Raw genomic sequence first — 26,841 nt, forward strand, 5'->3', positions numbered from 1 at the left:
AGGACCCTCAGCTGCAGGTCTGTTGGAGTTTGCTAGAGGTCCACTCCAGACCCTGTTTGCCTGGGTATCAGCAGCGGAGGCTGCAGAACAGCAGATTTTCGTGAACCGCGAATGCTGCTGCCTGATCGTTCCTCTGGAAGTTTTGTCTCAGAGGAGTACCCAGCCATGTGAGGTGTCAGTCTGCCCCTACTTGGGGGTGCCTCCCAGTTAGGCTGCTCGGGGTCAGGGGTCAGGGACCCACTTGAGGAGGCAGTCTGCCCGTTCTCAGATCTCCAGCTGCATGCTGGGAGAACCACTACTCTCTTCAAAGCTGTCAGACAGGGACATTTAAGTCTGCACAGGTTACTGCTGTCTTTTTGTTTGTCTGTGCCCTGCTCCCAGAGGTGGAGCCTACAGAGGCAGGCAGGCCTCTTTGAGCTGTGGTGGGCTCCACCCAGTTCGAGCTTCCCGGCTGCTTTGTTTACCTAAGCAAGCCTAGGCAATGGTGGGTGCCCCTCTCCCAGCCTCGCTGCTGCCTTGCAGTTTGATCTCAGACTGCTGTGCTGGCAATCAGCGAGACTCCATGGGCGTAGGACCCTCCAAGCCGGATGTGGGATATAATCTCCTGGTGTGCCATTTTTTAAGCCCGTCGGAAAAGCACAGTATTAGGGTGGGAGTGACCTGATTTTCCAGGTGCCGTCTGTCACCCTTTTCTTTGCTTAGGAGAGGCAACTCCCTGACCCCTTGCACTTCCCAAGTGAGGCAATGCCTCACCCTGCTTCGGCTCGTGCACGGTGCGCTGCACCCACTGTCCTGCGCCCACTGTCTGGCACTCCCTAGTGAGATGAACCCAGTACCTCAGATGGAAATGCAGAAATCACCTGTCTTCTGCGTCGCTCACGCTGGGAACTGTAGACCGGAGCTGTTCCTATTTGGCCATCTTGGCTCCCTCTCGCTGTTAGTGGCTTTTATTTATTATTTTCAAGTTACAATAACTCTGCAAGCAAGATAATACTGTTCCCATTTTACAGATAAGAAAATGACCTCAGAAGTTGAGCTAGTAGCCCAGGTTCACTGAATAAGTGGCAGAACCAGGATTTGAACACAGTTCATTCTAATGCCAAAGCTGGACTCTTTCTACTCTACCACAATGGGTATCTTGAGTAGAAGGAGGATAGTTGGAATGTGAACAGAATATGGATCACGAAAAGAGAAAACTTTTCAATGTCAGAGTTGCTGCCTGGAATACATTTGAGTCTAATCTTTGAGGTTGCCTTGGAGAGCAGATCAGCAAGGCCCTTGCTTTCCAGGGAGCTGAGCGTGAAGGTGTGAGAGTGGACTATCAGCTAGAAGTAAGATGAAAATACTGGACAGAATTCAAGATTGTAAGAAGTCTAGAAAAAATGGCTTACCTTCGATCAGGCTAGACTCCAGAACTAGACTCTGTATACTGCTTAGGTCTATACCTGAGATTATACCTATTGTTGACTTTTTCTGCATTCTAAACATGGGGTTAGACTGGATGTGATGTTGCCACTGAGTAACCAGAGAGGAAGAAATATATCAGTGAGTTAAAGGGCAGGACTGTGATCCTGAGGTCCTTCTGAGTAGAAAAATACCATGCTTCAATACTGTGATAACAACAGAAATAACCAATGGCTTAAACTCTGTACCCTCTACTCAGGATGGTCTTGAAATAGATGTCTAAAAGCTGTTCCCCTAAAAAGGCTATGGCAGATCCTGCTATTTAACTGGGGATGATGAATGGTATAGCATCAATACCATCCCTCAGAGGCCAGGGTAAGGGTTTAGGGATGTGGGTAAGGGTCTGGTCATATGTTTATCTGTGAAGGACTATGGATAAGTGACAAAATTCCTTTCCAGTACTTTTCAGCAGAATCTTTAGACTTCCATCACCTGAGTTAAAACACATGAGATTTTTTTTTGTCCTTAGCACCTTTTATTGAAATATGACCCTTGATGACAATCTGGCAGGCATATCTATGTCAGCCAAGAAGGGAGTGGTGGAGGACACAAATGGAGAAACAACAAGATTTGGAAAAAGAATAGTTTCACGTGGGATAGATGACCCCCAACAGCTGTACAACCAACACTGGTTCTTCATCTATAGAAACTGTCCCCTGCACCCCCAAAAAGATCTACTAATCTTCAAATATAATATGCTGTTGCAGAAATATTATTGGCATAGACGACTCCTCTGGCAAAGACAGTGGGAGTCACCAAGCTCCAAATGGGTGGAAGTGGCCAGAAATGGGCCCAGTTTCCTCCATCTGGGGCTTGCTACTGGCAGAGCAGCACTGTCAGGGAGGGTTGGGTTCAGGATGTGGCTCTGGTGTGCCTGGGCAGCTTTTTGACACATGAGGTTAAATGGAAAACAGAACCTGAACCTAACCTTGAAAGAGGCTTTTTATCTTTTCACCTTTCCTTTTCTTTGCTTCCAATTTCTTCCTTTCTAGGGCTTTATTTTCAGCGTCTCTGTCTTATTCTGTCAGATTCTACTTGGGCATTTACAGCTATATCCTGGTTGAGTCTCCAGCTGTGGGACTCAGGGAGATTCAATTATCCAGAGCCCCGGGAGGTGGCAGGAGGGGTTGGGGGGACATGTGATAGTAACTCACGCACTGACTTCTCTATCTATCAGCCATCATGCTTACCTATTACCCATGGGGGCCTGTATAAGTATTTGAAGGGAGAGAGCAGAAGTCAAGACTGATAACTGTCTTTGGGGATCTCCCTTGGCCTGCCTTCCAAACTGCTACTCACTGGCAGGCCTTGGAGGAGGGCTGAGCCCAGGAACTGAGAACAGGGGAGAGAGACTGCATCTCAAGTAATACTGGCAGCTTTGCAGCACTATCACACACAATGAGACTGCCCTGGCAGGAGTGTGGCATGCCAGTGTCTGTTTAGCAGTTCACCTTTATCTACCAAGCTTCACTGCTAGGTATACTTTTGGGGTTATTTTTTAAGTGCTTTGGCAAATTTCCCTCCATGTGAAAATGAGCGTCCTTGTGTTCTGATTCCAACTCTAGAAACTAATTTGAGATGGGATTAAGAACAAAAATAACAGAGTTAATAGTATTTTTGGTGCCATAAACTTAAGGTACAACCAATCACATGCTGACTAGAAAAACTCAGGCTATGGCCATAGTGTCCAGGTAAGTGACCATTCTTTTCCCTAGGCCCATATTCCCAAAAAGGTGTTCTAGCCCACAAATCTGAGAATGGTGAAACATATCAGCCTCATCCTCCAATACAGGACATCTCAATTTGCTCATTGTTTGTGCTAGAGCCTGCTCAGAAGAAAAGATGACAACTATGGCCTCCATTGAAAGCACTCCCCTACCTTCTCAATCTTGGCTGGCTTGTGTAAGCCTAGCCCCTGCAAGCCACCAGCCTTCCTGAATAAAGTAGAATCTTCCACTGGAGGGGGGAATGGCAGGGTTGCCATTCTAACAGTGTTTCTGGCAGCAGTACTAAGAGCAAACCCAGGGCTCCACAGAAAGGCTTACCCCACCCCCCACCACAGGACACCCTGCTGGCCAAGATTCTCCCATTGTTTTCAAATACAATGAAGAGGAAATGGAAGCTAGTGACAAGTATTTGTAACAGCAGCAAAAGTTCCCTGGCAAATTCTTTGGTTGAATGAGACATCCCTGCTGCTACAGTTGACCTTCAAGGACCCTGAGGAACTCAGCAGTAACTAGAAGAGATGCCAGGCCTTGCTGGGTTGTGTGATACCAAAGACTGGCCCCAGTTAGTGAGGAACAGGGAGCTAAGCTGGATAACAGGGCAGCATTTGGCCATAACCCCCTTCTTGCTATCGTCCACCTGAGGGCTGCTTTTCCAGCATAGAAACTTGCTACTGGTGTCAGGGCCTTGGCAACAGCAGCAGTTTTAGTTGTTTGTATGCCTAAGATCCTGGCTGGGTCATCAATTGCTCTGGGGAGCTGGCTCTGGCTGGAGCTCCCAGCTACCTTGAGTTTTGGTTCCCTTGAGCCAGGCCACAGGCTGAGAAGGCAATGGTTAGATGAGTTCCTTTTGAGCTCACCTCTACTGATCCCATAGCTTGGAGATGGTAGAGAAATGGCTGAACCTTTCTCCGTTTCAGGAGATTTCTTTGGTTTCAAAAAGAAATCAGTAAGAAAAACTTGAACCCTGCTGGGGAATGCTAAACTCAACTCACTTAGACTTTAAGGGAAATACAAGGCCAGGCCACAGTAGGGAGGCTTTGAGTTCAAGGGGAAAACTCCTTCCTAGACATCGGTAGCTACGGTGGGAACAATTCAACGCCTTGGCACTTGCTTACCTAGCCACGGTGGATTCAGGCTGATCTGCAGAAAATGCTTTCCTTCTGGGCTAACTTTTCCCTCTCCAACTTCCCTCTTCTCGCCTTATTAGTTAAAAAAAGAAAAAAATAATCAAAACATAAAAATAAATAAAATCAAAAGGCTATTTAAAATATAACAATAAGAACCCCCTCCCCCAATAATGAAACCTACATCTAGAAGTCAGTTTTAGTAGAGCTATTAATGGCCCATATGGTGAAGCCCTGGGGTAGGCACCTGCGGTAACCCCCAGCAATGTAAAGGAAAGATGAAACAAGAGGTGGTAGGACCAAAGTCTTAGGACAGGAAGAGGGTCACACTAGCCAGGGCTAAGAGTAGGCCTCTTCCCCTGAACTTGCTGCTGGGAAAGGTAAGGGTAGAGCCTATTTAAACCTGGTTCCTTCCTAAGGGGCACCTGGGGGTACTCAACCTTTGCTTGCATTTTTTCAGTGTAATTCCTCCCTCTGTGCTTTCCCCTGCAAAGCTTGGGTGAGGCCCTGAAACTGGTGCCAGGTGAATGCCCTCAAGGCAGCCAGCTCACTGTGAGAAATGGCTGGGCCACAAGCCCTGGGGCAGAGTAGAGCTGCAAGGCAGCTTCCCTCTGAGCCTTTAGAGGCTGTTGATGATATGGGTGGGTGATGAGTACTTGATGTCTTTGGTGTCCTAGTACAAAGCAGAATGAAGGCACTTCCTTGGTTCTCTGTGCAGCAAGTACTTGCCCTTGGCAACTGTGGGAAGGAGAGTGTGGTTCTAAGATCATACCTTGCTGCAGCTCCCTTGGGTAGAAGCTTGTGGCTTCCCCAGGGTCTCCTAGCTGGTTAGGACCACTGCTAGGGAAGGGGTAGTGAGAGACATCCAGGGTAGAGGGCTGGAACAAACTAATTGCTATCTACTTGCTGAGAAACCGCTAACAAAGAAGACTGAAAGCACTTCCCACATGGCTGGGCAGGGATGCTGTGGCAGAGTGCTGGTAGAATTAGAAATTGCTGGGCCCCAGGAGTAGACTCTCCCTGAGACATTTGAGCTGCTCTTCCCCGAGCTTGATCTTCTCCTCCAGCTCTCGCTGTTCAATGATGAGAGCAGATTTCATCTTGACAAAGTGCTGGTAATCTTGGAGCTGGTCCTGAAGCAGGTAGCGGGAGACCATGCCAAACACCAACTTCTCCCGGCGGTCCACGTGCTCCTTCAGCTCCTTGGCATCTGCCAACTGCCCCGTCAGCTGCTGCTTCTTCTCTATCAGCACCAACTGGGGAAGCAGAGGACCAAGTAAGGGCTCTCCCAATTACCAGGCATCTGTCCAACAGTGCTGCCTAGCAGTACTCCACCAGAGATGCTGCCACAAAGCAGCTATACATTCTGCTAATTAGTCAGTCCTAGATTTTCTGCCCTGAAGTCCACCTCCATGCAAAAGCCTTTGTTTCCTGTAGCAGGAGGGTAAACATGACAACAATTCTGGATAGGGGATGTGAAATCACCTCTTTCCATCTGTTTAATGCTGTCTTCAGTGTAGGGACCACCACTGGGCCTGGGGTGGAGGAAGGCTCTGACAAAGCCAGCCTGTGTCCCTTTCATCTGGTGAACAACTGTCACTGTGGAGGTGCTTTCTGTATGATGTGTGTGTCTGTGTGAGTGGGTATGTGTGAGTCTATGTGTCCGTGTATGTATGTATATGTATGTAGATATGTGCCTCTTGTTGTGGATTCAAAGGTATATCCAAAGCCACCTGTATAGGGAACGGTGATGCAATTTTGGTTCAGGAGTATATGCATAGTGACCCAACCTGTGAAACTGACAGCTTTCCAGTCTCAACTACTTGATGAGACCTCCCCCTCCAACTCTAGAGTGAGGCAAAACTGCTGCTGCTACTACTACTACTGGAGCTAGCATTGATTCAGTGTTTACCCTGTCCCAGGCCCTGTTTTATGTAATTAACATAAACTAATTTAATTCTCACAATAATCCCATAAGGCAGGTAGTATGCTCACCTCATTTTACAGATGAAGAGATTGAGGCAGAGTGACGTTATGTGAGTTGTCCACAGTCACACAGCTAATAAATGGTAGGGCAAGAATTTCAGGGCACTTAAAAGCCAGTGTTCACACTCTTATTTTTTAATTTTATTATTATTATTTTTTTGAGACAGGGTCTTGCTCTGTCACCCAGGCTGGAGTGCAGTGGCACAATCTTTGCTCACAGCAGTCTCTGCCTCCCAGGCTCAAGCAAACCTTCCACCTCAGCCTCTGGAGTAGCTGGGATTATAAGCATGCGCCACCATGCCAGGCTGATTTTTGTATTTTTAGTAGAGATGGGGATTCACTAAGTTGCCCAGGTTGGTCTCAAACTCCTGGACTGAAGCAATCTGCCCGCTTTGGCCTCCCAAAGTACTGGGATTACAGACATGAGCCACCATGCCCATCCTCAGTGCTCACATGCTTTTAACCCCATGCTCTACTGTTTCCCATGGTAGCCCAACTTGAAAGAGGGAGCCCTGAGAAGAAACAAATGGCATTTCCCCCTACCCGCACCCCAGAGACCCCAACTCTACCTTCTCCTGGTTGGCCTCTGAATCGATGCTGTTGAGAGCATTCTCCACCCGGGCCAGTCGTCCAGAGAGTGACAGCAACAGGTTGACCACTTTGTCCAGGTCCCCAACAAACAAGTGGTACTTTTCAAATTCATTGGATTTGCAGACGGCTTTTAAGTTGGCCTCCACCTTCTCCCCAAGGGCAGAATTGGCATCGATGTCCTCTAGCAGCCCTCGCTGGGCCTCCCGCAAGACAGAAAGTTTTCTGCTGATGCTTTCGATAAGCTGTATCTGGTGGAATTAAACAGGAGAAGACAAAGGATGAGAATGGGGATCAACAGAAACTGATTTGTGCCTGTAACCTCTGTTTTGGAATCCAAGGAACAGATGGTGGGCTCTATCCTAGTCACTGGAAACAGAGGAAACTTGGACAAGTCATGAGCAACTCCAGTCTTTTGGGCAAGCACCTTCTATCCATCTGGTAGGGATCTCCATGTCATCACCAAACTTTTTGGCATTGGGTAAGTGGTATCCATGCACTAAGCTTCATTTACCAGATGCAACTTAATAAATACTTGCTGGCACTTTTTTTTTTTGAGATGGAGTCTCACTCTGTTGCCCAGGCTGGAGTGCAGTGGCACGATCTCAGCTCACTGCAACCTCTGCCTCCCAGGTTCAAGCGATTCTTGTGTCTCGGCCTCCTAAGTAGCTGAGGTTACAGGTGCATGTCATGGATGCCAGGCTAATTTTGTGTGTGTGTGTGTGTGTGTGTGTGTACTTTTAGTAGAGATGGGGTTTCATGATGTTGGCCAGGCTGACCTCAAGTGATCAGCCCCCCTCAGCCTCCCAAAATGCTGGGATCACAGGTGTGAGCTTCTGCACCCACTCCCTTCCTGGGACTATTTAATAAATAGGAGCTACAGTCCTTTTGAGAGCCTAGGTTGGAAAAGCATTTGCACTAAGGTATTTGCCTATCACTTCATTCATTCTCCTTCAATCCATTTAAGTACCTCTCAAGTTCATGGCACTATGCTAGATCTTTGCTTCCTTAGCTTGGCTTTTGAGGCTTTTTGGATAAGACTGTGAGTTCTGGAGTCATAACGACTGGGTTTGACTTATAGCTTTGCCACTTCGTAGCTGTGGGACCTTGGGTGACTTGACATTATTGAGCTTCACTTTCTTTATCTGTAGAATGGGGATAATTGCTTTACCCACCGCATTGAGTCATAATAAGGAGTCAATGAGATTACGCATGCAAAGTGTTTGGCCCATAGCAAGTGCTGCATAAAAGCTAGGCTGCTATTATTTGTTACTCAGTCTGGCCCCACCTTGCCATTCTAATGTCCCTCCTCAGAGCCTTTCAGAATTAGCTCACTCTCCTCTGTGTTCACAACACTCATTCTTGTGTTCCTGAGTAGCTTATGCAGTTCCATCTGGTCTTTATCTCTTTCTTCATTTTGGTTATTCCTAAACTTCTTCAGGGGACGGCTCTGCCCCTCCCCTCCCCCACAGGAAGCCCTCCTCTGTAAGTCTTCTCTCAGTGATCTTTTTTGTCCGAGCTTTTAAGTATTTTAGGATTAGAACCCTATAGTGTAACTTGAAGTTCCTCACTTTCCATTCCTTGTGTGTGTCTGATCTCTCACCTGCTATTGATTGTAAGTTTCTTAAGGGAAGTGCTGTCTGTCTTCTGATTTGTCTCCCCTATAGGTGAGTACAGTCACAGGGAAGTACAGTGGAGTTTTAGAGTCAGAGACATCTGGATTCCAATTCCACCTCCAAACTCTATGGCCTTAGGATAGATACCTAATCCCACTTCTGTTTCCTCATCTGTAAAGTGGACACCTCCCCAACTCCAGAGATTTTCTGATGGGTACATGAAACCACATAAGTAAAAGACTTAGTATTATGACTGGCACTTGAATGCTCGATGCATGCTTACTAATGTTATTATTATTATTAAATTAGTTCTACAAACTAATAAATACTTGTCTAGCTGCAAGGTTACGACAAGAATGGCCCTGTCCCAGGCTGCCCATAGCCTCTGTAGCCAGTATTGCTTTGTGGTTAAGAGCACAGAGGCTCCAGTGCCAGACTACCAGAGTTTGAACTCCTGCTCTGCTGGAAAAGTAGTGGGATTATATACGACCTTGAGCAAATTACTCAACCTCTCTGCACGTCAATTTCCACATCTAAAAAATAGGATAACAATAGGACCTACCTCATAGAGTTGTTATGAGAATTAAATAAGTTATCACATGTTACATGTTTAGAATAGTATCTTGTACATAGGAGTATGCTTCAATGTATGTTTTAATCTTATTCTAGCCCAAGCACTAGGACCATAGGCTTCTAGTTTTCTGGAATGTATTCCCCTCTAGTAGTTTAATTAGAGATGTCCAAAGTGACCAAGACTAAGAAAGCCTCCTCCAGGTACCAAGACCTGTTGTCATATTTTAGAACTCTTCAAAAGTCAGGAGATCACCATGATCTCAGTCTGAAGTATAATAGGTTTGCATTTGGGGAAAATTCCAAAACCCACCGGGAACTGGGGATCAGTGACATGAATAAGGCAACACAATTAGATGAAGAGGCTGCCAGTTATATTCCCACCATCTGCTCTCCCAAATAAAAGTCAATGCTGGGGACAAAGGATGGCTGGGGGCCATCTGGAAAATGACCCACTTGGAAAATCACCTTCCCACCCCAGTTCCCAAGCTCCAGGGATAGATGGAAGGATAAAAGTGGAGAGAGCCCTTTACTTCTTGGAACTTGTGCTCTACAACCTGAACCTCAGTCCTGGGGAAGTGTGATGGATAGAGTTGTGGAGTCATCACAGATCCAGCCAGAGCTGAGTTGTTTTTTCTGGGACATCGCAAATTGGTGACATTCCTCACCTTTCTTCCTCAGAGACAAAAACTGTCATAGCCCACCCACAATCACTTTAGTTCACTTTCTGTTGTTCTGTGTTCTGCCATTTCTGATCATCTCTCTCTTTTCCTGGTCAGACTTCTAGGTTTGCCCCTGCAGAGGCCAGGCCCTGAGTAAGCTAGGAGTACCCCCGCTCAGGGAACATGGAATCCAAGGAAGCAGACATCTGCATCAATAAAACTTCAACACCACCATGCTTCCAATTCTTCCCCTGACATTTTGCTTCAGATAGGAAATTGGAGGAAGGACTTTTGCAAATGGCCCTGTACCTTCCTACGGGTCATGTCCTGAAAGAAATATGGGCAGAACAATTTACATTGAGTTCAGATGTCCACAAAGAGGTAAATTGAGCCTTTGAGGTTGCCATGACAACCCTATTTGCTTATGAAATACAATAGGTAAGTGCAGGGAGGGGAAAGTGATTCCAAGAATTCGATTAGAAAACCAGACTAGTGGTACTTAGACAAAGAAAGGAAAGCTTTGGAACAGCAACAACATCATCATCTCCACTTAACTACTTTGTACTTTTAAGACATAATTGACTATCCTTGCAAATAAATACTAAAGTTTGCCAGCCTATAATTTGTCCTTATTTTACTTAGTCTCTTCTGTCTCCCACAAAGTTGCACAAAGAATAAAAATCAATGGCACTGCCATTGGTTAGAAGAGCCCACTGGCAGAAACTCTGATGTGCCCTGGGTAGTGAGTTACTTACAAGGCTGGCTTAATTCAGAGAGACAGCATGTACTGTACAGTAGAAATTCAGACAGTCTTGACTTCAAGTGCTGGATCTACCATTTAGTCTGTAACCCCTGGGCAAATTAGTCCCTTCAACTAGTAAAAAAGGGATAGTAATATCTGCCTTGTTGGGCAGTTCTTTTTTTTTTTGAGACGGAGTTTCACTCTTTGTTGCCCAGGCTGGAGTGCAGTGGTGCGATCTCGGCTCACTGCAACCTCTGCCTCCCGGGTTCAAGCGATTCTCCTGTCTCAGTCTCCCGAGCAGCTGGGATTACAGGTGCCCGCCACCACGCCTGGCTAATTTTTGTATTTTTAGTAGAGACGGGGTTTCACCATGTTGGCCAGGCTGTTCTCGAACTCCTGACCTCAGGTGATCCACCCGCCTTGGCCTCCCAAAGTGCTGGGATTACAGGCGTGAGCCACTGTGCCCAGCCCTTGTTGGGTTGTTCTAAGGATCACAGAGACAATAATGATGATTATGATTGTTATTATTATTATTGACTGGATCAAAAATAGACAGGACTTGGATCTGTGAGAAACCCAGAGAGGCTGTATGATTTCCATACTGAAAATATGGGAATGCGAGATGTTCTAGAGAGTGTAGAAGGCTGGTCATCCTCCAGACACATTCAAGCTAAATTCTGAAAATCTCTAGGGCACATCAAAAAACTTTACCTTTTTTTGAGCCAGTTCATGGTCAACTTCCTCCTCTCCTAGGCCAATCTCTGCCATCTCAGGTTGGTCTTTCAGTTTGTTCAGCAGCTCTGCCTTGGCCACAGAAATATTGTAATAAGCTGAGTAAGAGGTAGGGATTCCTGGGGCTCCTGGAGGAGGTGAAAAGTGCTGAAACTCTTGTCTGTGGAAACAAAGAATGACCATCTGAGCACCTCTGTTGAGAGGCTGCTGACATTTCTGTTTCTTAATTTCTCCATCTGAAAAATGGAACCCTGCTTCACCAAGGAGTGAAAAAAATGGAGAAGGCACTGTTCAAATGTAAACAGGCCACATGAAGGCAAACGAGTTAAGTAAAGGCAAGTTTTAAGAACTTAGAAGGCTATTCCTATGCCCCTGACTTCATTGGCTAGGGAGACTTCTTTCGAGATAATTTGGTTTGGTCATTAACACTCAATTAAAATCCAGAAAACCTGGCAGGCCTTCTGATCATCATCCCTTTGGTGCATGACCCCAGTATGTAGATCCCAAAGTAGGGGCTAGGTGGTAGAGAAGTATCTGAGACCTTAGCTATTGGTTCTCCAAGCCTGTTGGCCTCCCTCAGACCTACCCCTGGATCTCAACCCATCCTGGCTCTATCTAGTCTTCTTGCTTACAAAGGCACCCTGTGGCTTTCCTGGACACTCGCATCATTTTTTTCTTTTCCAATGCCATTCCTACTTGAAATGGACCCTCTGCTGCAGATCTCCCATAGCAAAGAGGTCACCCACGACTTCAACAGTGGTCGCCATGTTAGAGGCTGTGGTTAGCACCTTGCCAGGGACTTGTCACCGCCCACCACATCTCTCATGAACTCTTCAGACATTGCCTGCTGTAGGGCAGGACTTCAGCCTGAAAAGGGATAGCATCTCTCCACTTCTGGCATATTCCCAATGGCTCCTGCCTCCTCCATGGTTGTAGAATGAAATGGGGAAAAAAATGGAACCAGTGGCACCCAGGGGCTTGACAAGTATAGCAACAGACCCTGTTGTCTTGGGTTCACCAAAGCCTGTGGGGCTGAGGCATTGCTTCTCAGAGCCCCAGCCCATGAAATAGAACTTCTCCTCAGGAAAAAAAGTAGTTCTGGTTCCATGCTGGCTTGGGTTTGGCCTCTTCTGCCATCAAAGCTTCCGGTCTGGTGTGAGGAAGGAAGTAGAGAGAAATGCTACAATGTCAGGTCTCAGCGATGGAGGGGCAAATAATTTTGCCCGTGGTTTATGCTAGGGGGTGGCCCACCCTCACTATATTCTCATTGCCTGCTAGCCACTCCCATCCTCCACCTGTCTGTGTCACTACCCCTTTGCTAACCTCTAGCTGTTTGAAAGGGAAAATAGGAGAAACTCATTAGTCATTTTTGCAGCTATTTGCAGTTCTTAGATAAAGGTCAAAAATAATGGTTAAAAGGCTCCACAGCTATTTACTGATTCATGCTATGCTGTCTCCTAATTCATCACACAAAAGAAAGTTGGGCACGCCAATATTCTCTATCCTAGGTAAATTCGTTTACATGTAAGTTTCAAGCTTGTAACACTGATAAAAGAGCAATACTAGCTAACATGCACACCATACTTACCATGCCCCAGAAACCACCCTAAGATAGATACACACACACATAGGTATATAAATATATAATTGAATGCTCATGAAAACCATTATACAGATAAGGAACATGAGGCAACAAGAGGTACAGTGACTTCCCCAAGGTCACCAGACATTAAATGACAGACCTGCGATTTGCACCCGGACAACCTGACTCTAGAATCTGTGCTTCAAGCTGCTATGCTATATTGCCAAAGGGACAACTTGAGATCATATAAAAGCCTACATGTAAGGAATTTTCTGGCTGGAGTATATCTATGTCAGCAGATAATGGAGAATATTCTGGAGGGAATATGAAGGTCTGAACTTAGGGAATTCCTATCTACAAGAAAAATATTTAGGGTATGTGTGAAAGTTCTGTGTCAGAAGGTGTTATAAAGGAAAAAAAGGATGTGCTAATTGGAGACTCAGTTCCCCAGCACACACATCCCTGCATCATATTATAGTATATCATATTAGGCACTATGTTCTAGGGATCCTTTCCTTATCACCTCCATTAATAGGGAAGCGATTATAGGTGATCTATGTAGTAAACATCAAAGGAAAAATCAGATTCCTTTCACAGAGCACTGAGAGGAAATGCATAGAGTCCATAAAGCAAACTATACCTATACCTGAATCAGAGTTATTAGACTTAAATAATACTTAATTATTCCACTAATTGGCTTCTGTGTGTATCCCAGCATTTTTTAACAGAACAGTATGTAGGTTATAAAGGTACTAGAGTTTAACTTGGCTGAAATTAGGATATCTTTGTTTGCATTTTAGATTCAAAATATTATGCATCTATATGTCCCTTACAAAATCTTAAAGCTGCTTCCTTCTGGCTAGGACACTGTCCTCTCCTAGGTTCTGGAATAGAATCTTCTTCAAGAGCCCAGAGATCATGGGATGATATAGCAAGCATAATGAGCTACCTGAGATCTTGTGATAAAGTTACTTTATCTCCCTGGGCCTCGCTTTTTTCATCTAAGAAATGAAGAAGATGAATGGTAAATATTTCATAAGTTTATTTTGATGATTAAATCAATCGTTACCCAAAGTGCTTAGAACAATGCAGGGCACATAGTAAGCAATCAAAAAAATTAGCTATTTTGGGAATGATGCTGTTCCTTAAATCTCCATCACTCAAAGGAGCATCTAATTGATTTTGTAGCCACAAGCAGAGCTGTGTGCAAACAAATGTTTTCCCTTACATCCCATAGTCATTAAAAATAAATCTCTGGAGCAAGTTACAAGATCTCTAGCAATAGTGATTTCTTTCTGTCTGGCCAAGGTGCCAAGGCAAAGGGAGCTACATAAAGAAGGAAGAACCAGGGCCTGTAACTGCTGCCTCTGGTACACCTTGCCCTACAGGAGAGAAGAGGACCTGTGACTCCTGGCCTATGGAAAGAACAAGATCTCTCTGGGAGGGGCTGCCTAGGAAGGCAAAATAAGCATGGGCTTTGGAGTCAGATAGCTCTGGCTTTGAATCTTTGCTGTGTAACTTGGAATTAGTTAGTTTCCTCATCTGTCAAATGGGGATAATAATGGCTAATAGGGCTATTGGGAGGATTAAATGAAATAGATACATAATGTCTGGCAGTGTCTGGTATATAAGAAATACTTAATAAATGTTCATCCATTCATTTATTTGTCCTTTCTTCTTAAATATTTGTTAAGTGCCTACTATTGGGAGGTCATTTTCCCTTTTCCCTGCTATGATAGATAACAATCACAGGTATTTTTCACAAAATGTTTTCTAATTACAATGAGAATGCTCCCCAGGAAGAACAGCTTGAGAAGCAGCCACATGGGATCTAATGAAGGATTCTTAACAGTGCCTGGGAGCCAGGCCCTGTAAATGCTGTGCTTATGGCATCTTGGGCTGGAAAACTGATCAACTAGCTCCAGATAGACAAGTCACAGATTTTTCTGTCAATAAAAGACTTGATAACAAGATACTTCTAACTGCAACAAGTCTCAGGCAAATTCCTGCTATAAAGAGAGTTAAAGAAAGCACTTATAAGCCACCTGCCTCCCGAACCTCAGCCCCAGCAGAGAGTGGGCTGAGCTCTCCACAGGAGAGCAGGCGGAGCCGCTGACAACCAGAGCACTGAGCAATAATAGCAGTGATGGTCCCGGGGCTTTTGCTTTGGAGCAAAAGAAATAAAAAAAACCCAACCATGCACTATAGGGCATGCAGATGACAACTGGCTCAGTGGAGTGAACAAACACTGGCAGTCCTGCTGCCAGAACACACTCTTGCTTTGGCCTCCCTGCCCAGGCAGCTCACCCTGTCAACTACCACCTATTACACACCCACGTGAATGCAAAGAGGCAGGTAAACAAGGAGGGGGAGAAAGTGGAAGAGAAAAAGAATGTCCTTAACTATTGTAAGGAATTATCAAGGCATGAAGCACCCAGCCCCAGGAATACCTTTGATGCTGGTGGTTGTGGGGGGACGAGTTTAGAAGCCCAGGCTACTTGTCCTAGAGCAGAGGCAGGCCAGGTTGTGAGCTGGCCTCTAATTCTGGAGGGCAAGCAGAAGAGAAGGCAGGAAAAGTGCCTGAGCCAGGTTTCTGGGAAAGACCTAGTACAGGCAACAAGTGTTCAATGTCTTTGGGATCAGGGGCCAGAAGTTGATGGACACAGTGAAGACACACTAAGGAAAAGTACAATACTTTAATAAAGATATTTAGGGATAAGAACATGATATTTACTGAGCATCTACTATGTGCTAAACATGGAGCTATATCCTTTATGTAGATTATCTTAATATTCATAACAATCATGTGAAGCAAGTATCATTATACCCATTTTCCAGGTAAGAAAACTGAGGCTGGGAGCAGTTTAATTGGCCAGCCTGAGGTCATCCAGTTAGTAAATGGTGGAGGTAAAATTCAAACTTGTGCTGCCTGCCTCTTCAGAGACCTAGTATCTTTCATATGTACTTACTTGGCGGATTCAGTGGCTTCCTGTTCCGATGTCCTCCAAAGCCCACCAATGCCATAGTAGCAAGGGGGCTGAGCCTGCTCAGGTTGAGATCCCAAGTGACCCCTTATTGGAGGCAAGAAATCACTGGAATGGAGTGCAAAGGATTCTTGCTCTGCTGGGACACTTTGTGAACCCTGTCTTGAGCCCTCCAGGTGGCCAAGGCTGAGGGGTTGTGGCTGCTCCAGGACCTCCTCAGGATTGAGAGCACAGGAACCAGAGGTTTCTGAACTGAAATACTGGGGTGGCAGCTCCTCTTCCTCCTCCTCTCCCTCCTCCTCCTCCTCTTCCTCTTCTTCTTCTTCTTCTTCTTCTTCCTCCTCCTCCTCCTCCTGTTGCTTCTGCTGCTGCTGTTGCTGCTTCTGCTGCTGGGCTGCACGAAAGAGCCTGTACTTCTCCCAGTTGGGAGGAGGAGGGCGAGGAGGAGGAAAGGCCTTCTTCCTGGCTCCGAGAAGATCTGACTGGGTCTCATCACCTTTGCTAAAGAGCTCCCTCCTATGTTGCCCCCAGGCCCGGGTGCTTTGGGGCTCCAAGCTGATGTGACTCTCTGAGAAGGCACGGCTGCGCAGTGGGTGGGGCATGGAGGCAAGGGAGCTCCCCTCCTCATAAACTGAAATTTCCTCTGATTTTTTCAAAGCATGTTTGAAGTCTCCAAGGAGGTCAAGAGAAGAAATTGCTCGGTAGCTTGACAAGTCCAGTGCTGGGTTCTCAAGGCAAGGATGGAAAGGGGTTGCCCATGAAAAGCTAGTCTTGGAATGAGCCATTTCCCTGCAAAACATCAGATGAGTACTGAGAAAAACAAGCAAGTTGCAGATAGGCCCATATTTTGGATGACAACATTTATATAAAATTTAAAATGTCCACAAAACAATGTAGTATGTGTAGTAAATGTAATAATAGTAATAATAATATAATAATAATGATAGCTAACACTTACTGAGCATATACTAAATACTAGGCACTGTTTAAGTGGTTTCCATGTCTTCACTTATCTAATCCTCACAATAACCCCAGGAGGTACCTATTACTATTGCACTGACTTTACAGTTGGGGAAACTGAGGCATAGAGCATTTAAGCAACTTGCCTGGGGTCATAAAGCTAGTACGTGGTAGAGCTAGGATTGGAACTTGAACAGTTTAGCTCCAAAGTCTGGATATACACATACTACCCCAGTCTGTTTATAGGAGTCAGATTGCATGTGCTGTTTTCTGGGGCTTACAAGCCTGGTTATCCTGCCTCACCTGTTGTTTTTGTTTGTTTTTCATTATAAAAATTTCAAATATTTAGAAATGTACAGAGATTAATTGCCATAATACCCATGTTCCTACCTATTACCCAGACTTAGTAAGTTTGAATACTTTGCCATTTATGTTTTATTACTTTTTCTTAAGAAATAATACCCTTCACGTACTCTCCACTTCCATTCCCCTATTGCCTCTCTAGATGCAACCTGTATTATGAATTAGATATATATACTTTCTATGTTTGTATACTTGTAACAAAAAACACCACACAGGTCATTCATAGTTATCTGCTATTTTGGATGTAAAATATCTCCTTCTGGCCAGACACGGTGGCTTATGCCTGTAATCCCAGTACTTTGAGAGGCTGAGGTGGGTGGATCACTTGTGTCCAGGAGTTCAAGACTAGCCTGGGCAACATAGCAAGACCCTGTCTCTAAATTCTTTTTTTAATTAGCTGTGCCTTTTAATGGTGTGTGCCTTTAGTCCCGGCTACATGGGAGGCTGAGATGGGAAGACAGCTTGAGACTGGGAGGTCGAGGCTACAGAGAGCCATCAGCCATCATTGTACCACTGTACTCCAGCTGGTGTGACAGAGTAAGACGTTGTCTCAAAAAAAAAAATATATATATATATCCTAATGCAATTCCAGTCAGAATTCTCAATAGGAATTTTTAAACTACATTTAACTACAGAATTTTTAGAAAATTAATGTAATAAAAGCAGGATATAATATTAAAGAGTATTCTGCTACAGAAGAAATGGGGAAGGGGGTAGGTAAGGGATAAAGTATATTATAAAATAATTGTAATTAAAACTGTGTTATTGATCAACAAAACAGAATAGAAAGTTCAGAAACAAAGCAGACTACCTATAAAAACGTCATATACATAATCTTCCCCCAAAAAGGAGATAAATAAATATTATTTAATAAATCTTTTTGAGATAACTGCAAAGCAGAGCTTTTTGGAGCTACATCATGTATTATATACCAAAATAAATTCCAGATCAAGAGTCATGGATATGTGTGTGTGTGTGTGTATAATTTTAATATATTATATATGTTATATGTGTATATATATGTGTATATATTATGCACATATATTACATAAGAAAAACCGATCAGAAAATTAAAAAGACTATCATTGTGAGGTGAAATAAGATTCTCATAAGCAATAGAAGAAAATCTCCAAATAAGTCCAGGTTTATTTGAATATACATAAAAATTCAAACTTCTGTATAATAAAGACTGACTAAAGTTAAAAGACATCTCTTTAGCCTCAGAGTATAAAGAGTTAAGCCCTCTAAACCACAAGATCTGGTTTCCTGCTGTAGCCTGTGAGCAATCAGCATCATGCTAAGTCCTGCCCAGTGACAGGAAATTCCAGGGGTTCAATTAAATCATCATACAGAATATCCATTCAATAATCATGATGAAGATTGGAAATAACTCTTTAAAAAATAATAATACACATAATAATAGCCAAACTCAGACAGAATGGAAGACAAAATGTCCTTAATTCTCCTCTTATCCCGCCCCCATTCTGGTCAGCTCACCACTCATGTGGATCAGAAATTCATATCCAGACATACCCACTATCTTCTCATTTGGGCCTTTGCACACTTATAGATCATTAAGATTATAACAATCCCTTTTGTGCAAACTGTTCCACCTGGCATATTCTCTCTCTCTCTCTCTCTCTCACACACACACACACACACACACAAGGTGATGGACAAGTGGAAAGTAAAAAAATGACAAACGTGTATCAGGCAGAGGCGCCTTTCCTGACTACTTTATCAAAAATAGACAACTTATATTTAATTATCCTTATTCTACTTCATTCTTTGAGTATTCATCTTCATCCCCACCTGATATCATATCACATATCTATTTTTACTTGATTATTTTCTGTTCCAATCTCTAACTAAAATGTAAGCTCCATGAGGGCAGGATCTTGTCTGTCTCATTCATAGGTTTCTAGTGCCTGGCACACAGTAGGTGTTCAATAAGTATGTTTAACAAAGGAATTAAGGTCAAAATTAAAGAAAAAATAAATAATGATACTCATTTCATACATAAGTTGAATCAAAGGCAAAATGCAATAAATAAGACAAAGAAGGGCACTATAATGTTAACAACCAGAACACATGATGATCTACCTCCTCTGATCTTTTATGCACCAAAAAATATAGCATAAAAATTCTTAAAGCAAAATCTATAGCAAATGCAAAGGTAGAAAAAAAGTAGAAACAAAATATGAGACTGTTTCGGCTGATGACAGATCATGACAGTCAAAAACTAAGATAATGAGAAAATCTAAACTTCTTCATATACCGAAACAGAGTATATTTTTTTAATCAAGGGCCCATTGAGTATATTTTTAATTGGCTATATACTGAGCCAGAAAATGGAAGTAGTACAGACCATATTTTCTAATGACAATACGGTAACACTAGTAGTACAGACCATATTTTCTTTTTTTTTTTTTGAGACAGAGTCTCGCTCTTTTGCCCAGGCTGGACTGCAGTGGCGCTATCTTGGCTCACTGCAAGCTCCGCCTCCCAGGTTCACGCCATTCTCCTGCCTCAGCCTCCCGAGTAGCTGGGACTACATGCGCCCGCTACCGCGCCCGGCTAATTTTTTTTGTATTTTTAGTAGAGACGGGGTTTCACCGTGTTAGCCAGAATGGTCTCGATCTCCTGACCTCATGATCCGCCTGCCTCGGCCTCCCCAGACCATATTTTCTAATGACAATACGGTAACACTAGAAATTAATAACAAAATGAAAATAAAAATCTTTAGCATGTAGAAAATAAACAGGAAAAAAATTCTTCCACTTTAGTCAAAGAGAAAATCTAATTTGAAATTGTTGAATACCTAGAAAATGACAACAATGGAAATATCAGAAGCTAGAGGATATGGTTGACTAAAGCAGTAGTTAAAGAAAAACTTGTAGGCTGGGCGTGGCAGCTCACTCCTGTAATCCCAGCACTTTGGGAGGCCGAGGCGGGTGGATCACTTGAGGCCAGGAGTTCCAGCTGAGGCTGTCCAACATAGTAAAACCCTGTCTCCACTAAGAATAGAAAAATTAGCCAGATGTAGTGGTGTGCGCTTGTAACCCCAGCTACTCGGGAGGCTGAGGCAGGGGAATTGCTTGAACCTAGGAGGCGGAGGCTGCAATGAACTGAGATCACGCCAATGCACTCCAGCGCTCCAGCCAGGTTGACAGGGTGAGACTCTGTCTCAAGAAAAAGAAAAAGAAAAACTTGTAGCCTTAAATACTTATATTAGTATGTAAGAATGAATTAAAATAAATGAATTAAGCATTCAACAAAAGAAGAATCATAAAAATAAACCTAAAACAAAGCAGAAAGATAATAAAACTAATGGCAGAAATTAATATACTAGGGAACAAGTGATAAAATAATTAAAGCCAAAACCAATTCCTGAAAAGAAAATAAAAAACAATGAAACAGATTAACCACTTGCTAACCTAATTAAAAAACACCCAAATGCACAAAATTAGAAATTGAGAAATAACCACAGTTACAGAGTAAATGAAAAGGATAAGAGAATACTTTGCTCTACCCCATAAAACAAATTTGAAAACTTAAAGTATTTTTCTATGAAAACAAATATTAACCAAAACTGATTGTAGAAGAATGAGAATATATAAACCCACCAGTTACCATAGGAAAAAAAAGTATAAATTTGACCAAAAATAGCACAATCACATAGTCTTGTGTTAATTCTACCAACCTTCAAGGAAAAAAATCAAACCAATGTTATTTACATTTTCTAGAATCTGGAAATCTAGAGAATAGAGAGAGACGAAAAGATTCCTGCATTACGTTGATACTAAAACCCAGCAAACAGAACAGAAAAAGCAAACTAGAGACCAATCTCATCTGAGAATACAGATGCAAAGATCTTAAATAAAATATTAAGAAACAGAATCTAAGAGGATGTTAAGAAATATTATACACCATGATCAAGTGGGGTTCATCCTAGAAATGTAAGACTGGTTCAGTGATAGAAAATCTACTGATATAATTGACAACATTAATAAATCAAAGGATAAAAGGCACATAACAATTTCCCTAATGCTAAAATGTATTTGATAACAATTCAACATCACTTCCAGATAAAAAAAAAACCTAACAGAAAAAGATATCTATTTCCATAATACCATCATTATCATCAGACTTCTGTTTTAAAGTCAAAAGCCAATATTGTGCTTAATGGCAAAACACTAGAGGTATACCCATTAAAAACAAGAACAAGGCAAAGGTGCCCACTTTCCCCACTAATATTTAATATTGTTCTGAAAGCAATAGTGCAATTTAACAAAATAAAGATGTAAACATTGGAAGAAGGGGATATCTTCTCATTATGTATAGATGATACAATTATTTATCTGGAAAATTCATCAGAAACTTTTTTTTTGAGACAGAGTCCAGCTCCGTCACCTAGGCTGGAGTGCATGATCTCCGCTCACTGCAACCTCTGCCTCCCAGGTTCAAGCGATACTCGTGTCTCAGCCTCCCAAGTAGCTAGGACTATAGGCATGCACCACCATACCCGGCTTATTTTTGTGTTTTTAGTAGAGACAGGGTTTTGCCATGTTGCCCAGGCTGGTCTCAAACTCCTGGCCTTGAGCAATCCACCCACTTCGGCCTCGCAAAGTGCTAAGATTACAGGCAGGTGCCACTGTGCGCAGCCTCATCATAAACAATTTAAAAGTAATACCAACAACAGGAAAATTCAGTAAGGTGTCAGGGTATAAAATTCATATATAGAAATCATCTTTTCTATATAGATGCAACAATTAGTTAGAATATATAGGGCCAGGCGCGGTGGCTCACGCCTGTAATCTCAGCACTTTGGGAGGCCGAGGCGGGCGGATCCTGAGGTCAGGAGATCGAGACCACGGTGAAACCCCGTCTCTACTAAAAATACAAAAAATTAGCCGGGCGCGGTGGCGGGCGCCTGTAGTCCCAGCTACTCCGGAGGCTGAGGCAGGAGAATGTCGCGAACCCAGGAGGCGGAGCTTGCAGTGAGCCGAGACTGCGCCACTGCACTCCAGCCTGGGCGAAAGAGCGAGACTCCGTCTCAAAAAAAAAAAAAAAAAAAAAAAAAGAATATATAATGGAGGGAAAGATCACATTTACTGCAGCAATTATAAAGATAAGATGCCTAGAAATAAACCTAACAAGATATATGCAGGATCTATGTGCAAAAACTTTAAAACTCTATTGAGAAACATAAAACTAGATGCACATAAATGAAAGGACTCACAATTTCCTAGCAATGATGACTCAACATTGTTAAGATGTCAACTCTAAGTGAATCTATAAACTTAATAGAAACTCAATAAAATTGTCAACAGATTGCATTTTGGAACATTATTGTAAATTTCATATGGGAAAATTAAAATCGTAAGAATTATTATGAACAGTATGGAAAAAGTAGAGAGATGAAAGAGGGAAGACCAGCCCTACCAATTATTGAAATAATTTCTAAAGTTAGCAGTAAATAAGGCAGTCTCACAAATACAAAGGTAGATCCATGGAATAAAACAGAGAACACTAGAACACTGAAGTCAACTCAAATGCATAGGGGAAGTTAGTTTGTGATGAAGCATTTCAAATAGTGGGGGAAGGATGAATTATTCAATATATAGTTTTAGAACAACTGGATAGCCATTGAAACAAAAATAAAGCTGAATCATCATATCACTTTTTACAACGAAATAAAGTTTAGATCTATCAAGACTCAATCGTCAAAAAAAATACCATAAAGGTACTAGAAGAAAACATTTAAAAAAATATAAAATAATCTTGGCAAGATAAGTTCTTTTTAAGTAAGACATAAAACATAAAAGTAATACGGGAAAGTTTATAAATTTGACTTCCTAAAACTTAAAAAATTATGTCCAGAAAAAACACCATAAAGTCTAAAGGTGAAGATATACTGGGAAAAATATTTGTAACATATACAACTAAGAGTAAATATCCTTAATATGTGAAGTATGCTTACCAATCAATAAAAGGGACCAACAACTCCATAGGGAGAAAAAGGTATAGTTCACAGAAAAACACAAATGACTTATCAATTTACCAAAAGGTGTTCAACCTCACTTAAGATTTAAAAAATGCAAATCCAAACAATAATGAAACTTTTTAAATAAAAAAAGTTAAAGAATTAATGAGGGTATGAGGAAACAGGTGATCTTATGCACTGTTGGTGGGAGTTGAAATTAGCATAACTCCTAGGGAGGGCAATTTGGAAGGCAAAGAAGGTAAAATGTGCATATCCTTTGACTCAGTAGTTCAGCTTCTAGGGATTTATCCTACAGACACATTCCAATATGAACACAAAGAGATATCCATAAGGATATTCACTGTAGATTTGTATGTAATCACCAAAGACTGGAAACCATCTAAATGTCCTTCAATAGGGACTAAATAAAACAGGGAATATCTATATATGGAACACTATGTAGCTGTTAAAGGTGATGCAATAGATCTATGTGTAACATAGAATAATCACTAAAATAAAAAAGCAGGATGTAGAATAGAAAAGATATGCAATATGTTCCCATTTTTGTAAAAAAGAATGTATATACATGCACACATTATTTTTCTGGAAGGATACACAACAAATTGCCAGTAATGTCTCTCGTGAAGAGTTGTACTGATGGTTTGGGGTGAGATTCTCTTATTGTGTGTGTGTGTGTGTGTGTATACACTAAATGCATTTATTACTTTTTTCAATTAAAAATTAGTAAACAGAAAAAGCATAAATCTGATTTTGTTATACATTTTTCTGCTTGAAGCCTACATTATTCATAAAATACAGACCCTTACTAGGATTTGTTAGGTTCCTTAAAATTCTGCCTTTCCTACACCTCCCACACTTCTTTTTGCCTTTACATGCTCTTTTTGCTCTTTATCTTCTCTTTCCCCCCTTTATCTGACTTACTTTCAGATTTCCACTGAGATATCATTTCCTTGAGGAAGCCTTCCCTGATTCCCCAAAGCATGGGATAGGTGCCCAGACTGTCCTCTAACAGCACCCATTAATTTTCCTAGCACACTACTGCTTAGTTGTCTGCCCCTTCCACATAACCATATTGAGGGTGAAGGCCCATGTCAAGTTCACCACTATATCACCAGTATCCAGCACAGTGCCCGACACACAGTGGGTGCTCAGTACGTTATTTCTTCAGTGTGAAATAAATGCAGGTTTGTGTGACTATGGAAAAGAAGAAAAGTTAGATCTCTTTTACTGTAACCTCGCAGCCCAGGTTGCCAGGCAATGGGAACAATGAGTAGCAGGTAAAGCAGTCAGCAGCTGTCCAATTGCTCCAGAATCTGATTGGGGTTTGTGTGTGGTGGGGGGAGGAGGAGCGGGCTGGGATTTATCTCGAGGCTGTGTTTGCATAGCAAGTCTGTTGTTTTTACCTAAATTGCGTATTTCTTTGGGGTAGCGCAAGCTAATGGAAATTATTTGTTTTGCTCAACCTTATCGAGCTTCCTAATTCTATTACTGGGCTGATTTACCCTACAGTGCTCAAAGAGCACCAGACTTCATGAGCTGCATGGAGCTTTGCTGCTTTGATCAAAGCTGGTGCCTTGTCAGTGCTGTCCTTAGCTACACATCTCAAAAGATGAGGTGCTTGTCTCATGTAGGTGCTTTCATAAAATGCTGCTTCCTACTTCAACTGGGTGCCTGGACAACGCCCTTCAGCCTTGTCCAATCATTTTTTTCAGCTTTTGGTATCCAAAGATAACGATTAACGGGTTATTGATATTTACCTTGAAACCTTTATGGTCAGTTCTCTTTTTCTTCATTCTGGAGGAGTTCTGGGTTTGTAGAAAAATAAGGTCAACTTTCCACTCTACTGGGCTTTTACCATTCTTTTTTCTTTCTCCCTGAAACTGGATTTCAACCACCTACCCTTTTTTTTTGACTGGTCATTTACTTTTTAGTCTAGGGTAGTTGTCTTCACAGAACTTCATTTATATTTATTTTTTTCTATTTCTTGCATTTCAAAGCACAAATATGAGGACATTAGCACATATAAGAAATTAATAAATATATTGCCAACATATGTTGAGGGTACATGCTTAAAAAATTCTTTCTGAGAAGGGTACATGATCCAACTTTCATTGGAAACCACTAGTCTGGGAAAACAGCTCATAATCAAAGTGGCTCCTCATTAGAATTACCCAGGAAGTTGTTTAAAATGAAAATTCATAGGCCCCAACACTAGACATTGGGATTTCATACCTCTGTGGTGGGATCCAGGAATCAGCATTTTAAGCAATTCACCTAAAGGATTCTAACACAGGTGGTTCAGGGACCATATCATGGAAACAAAGGTTCAGAGTAAAAGGGTTGGGAGTGCTATGGTTTGGGGGCAGTTATTTGTTCCAATTAGGTTGGTTTCCAAACTATACATTCTGTCCCCCACCCCTCACTACACACACTTGGTTGCCCATTTCTATCTCCTGTCCCTGCCTCTCTCCCGACCTTCATCTCCAATCTAGATTTTATGAAATGCAGCAATATCCTCAAAGGCAACAATTGGGCCAATGTATTGCAGCTGTGATGAAAACAACCCTGCTCCAGGATAACAATCAAATTTACCACATTTTCTTCTTCCCTAACCAGGGCACAGGACAGGCAACAGAGCAAAGCAGAAAGAACACAGTGTTAGAAAGACTTGGGTCTGAATTCCAATAAAATTTAAAAATCTGGCTCTATAACTCAAAAGCCGTGTGACCTTGAGCAAGGTATTTCACTTACCTCACTTTCAACAAAATACCTATCTTACAAATAAGCAGTCATAAGGATGAGCTACGTAAAAAGGACCTAGAAAGGATGCTAGGAACATGGAAAATTGCCTTCACAATTGTATGCTTCAGCCTTGCTCCTTGTTCCCATCAAGAGAATTGGACTGCACTCCCTGATTAATGTTCAACCCTGCTCAATAGCCAAGAAACCAGGAGACCTCAAGTCCCAGCCCAACCACATAGCTGACTAGCCAGGAGGCCCTAGTTTACTAAGGAGTTTAAGCCTGGACTCATTCACTCACTTTTCTTATCTACTAAAAAGGGAGATATAAAAGGCAAGTTTAGGGTTAAGAGCAGTGTGACAATCAAAAGGACTGGATATTCAAAGGTGTCTTGTTTAAGTACTAACTACGTGTGTTAGCCTTAAAAAAATCCCCCCCCCGCCCCACCCCGGTAATAAACCCCAGAAACAGTTGAAAGAAAAGAACATGCCCTTCTAGGGACATCTGGTGCCCCAAGTCATGGAACTGTGACCCTATCTGGAGGTACTGGGCACAAGGCAACTTGGGAATTGCTATTCTCTGCGTCAGCCCTCATTTTAAAACCACTGCCCTCCCACTCACCTGCCCTGTGTTGGGGTAGCCTGAGACTTGCAGAGTCACTTATATCAACCAGGCAGAAGGAGACCAACTCCAGAAGGGGAAGGGTTACCCTTAATGGGATCATCTGGGCCAACGTGTGTACTAGTCATTCCTTCAACAAATCCTTGCTGAATATTACACTGTGCAAGATGACCAGATCAAAGGGGAGCAAAACCGATATTGCTCCTGTCTTCCTGGCTTTAACAATTGAAGCAAAATGGTGATGGTGAAAGGGAGGCTTCCATTGAAGGGTGTCAGCCTCAAGCCAAGGATATTGGTTGGCCTCTAGAAGTCCTATTTTCAAGGGAATCAGGCCTCCTAAATGTACAGAAATTTGCAACTCTGCTTTGAGACC

The 26,841-nt window shown here is 42.6% G+C and overlaps 1 protein-coding gene across 2 annotated transcripts in view; it reads right to left on the bottom strand.

The window, feature by feature from the left end:
• Nucleotides 1–1,916: 1,916 nt before the first annotated feature.
• Nucleotides 1,917–26,841, bottom strand: part of SHROOM4 (shroom family member 4) — a 228,776-nt gene continuing 203,851 nt past the window's right edge. For both annotated transcript variants that reach the window (XM_055268327.2, XM_055268329.2), the window contains 4 exons: nucleotides 15,763–16,566; nucleotides 11,191–11,371; nucleotides 6,871–7,140; nucleotides 1,917–5,571 (listed from right to left, as the gene is read on the bottom strand). In XM_055268327.2, coding sequence (XP_055124302.1) covers nucleotides 5,302–5,571; nucleotides 6,871–7,140; nucleotides 11,191–11,371; nucleotides 15,763–16,566 — 1,525 coding nt within the window. In that variant the 3' untranslated portion in view covers nucleotides 1,917–5,301. The remainder of the gene's footprint in view (nucleotides 5,572–6,870; nucleotides 7,141–11,190; nucleotides 11,372–15,762; nucleotides 16,567–26,841) is intronic.

Source organism: Symphalangus syndactylus, chromosome X (assembly GCF_028878055.3).
Source record: "Symphalangus syndactylus isolate Jambi chromosome X, NHGRI_mSymSyn1-v2.1_pri, whole genome shotgun sequence".
Taxonomy (NCBI): Eukaryota; Metazoa; Chordata; class Mammalia; order Primates; family Hylobatidae; genus Symphalangus; species Symphalangus syndactylus.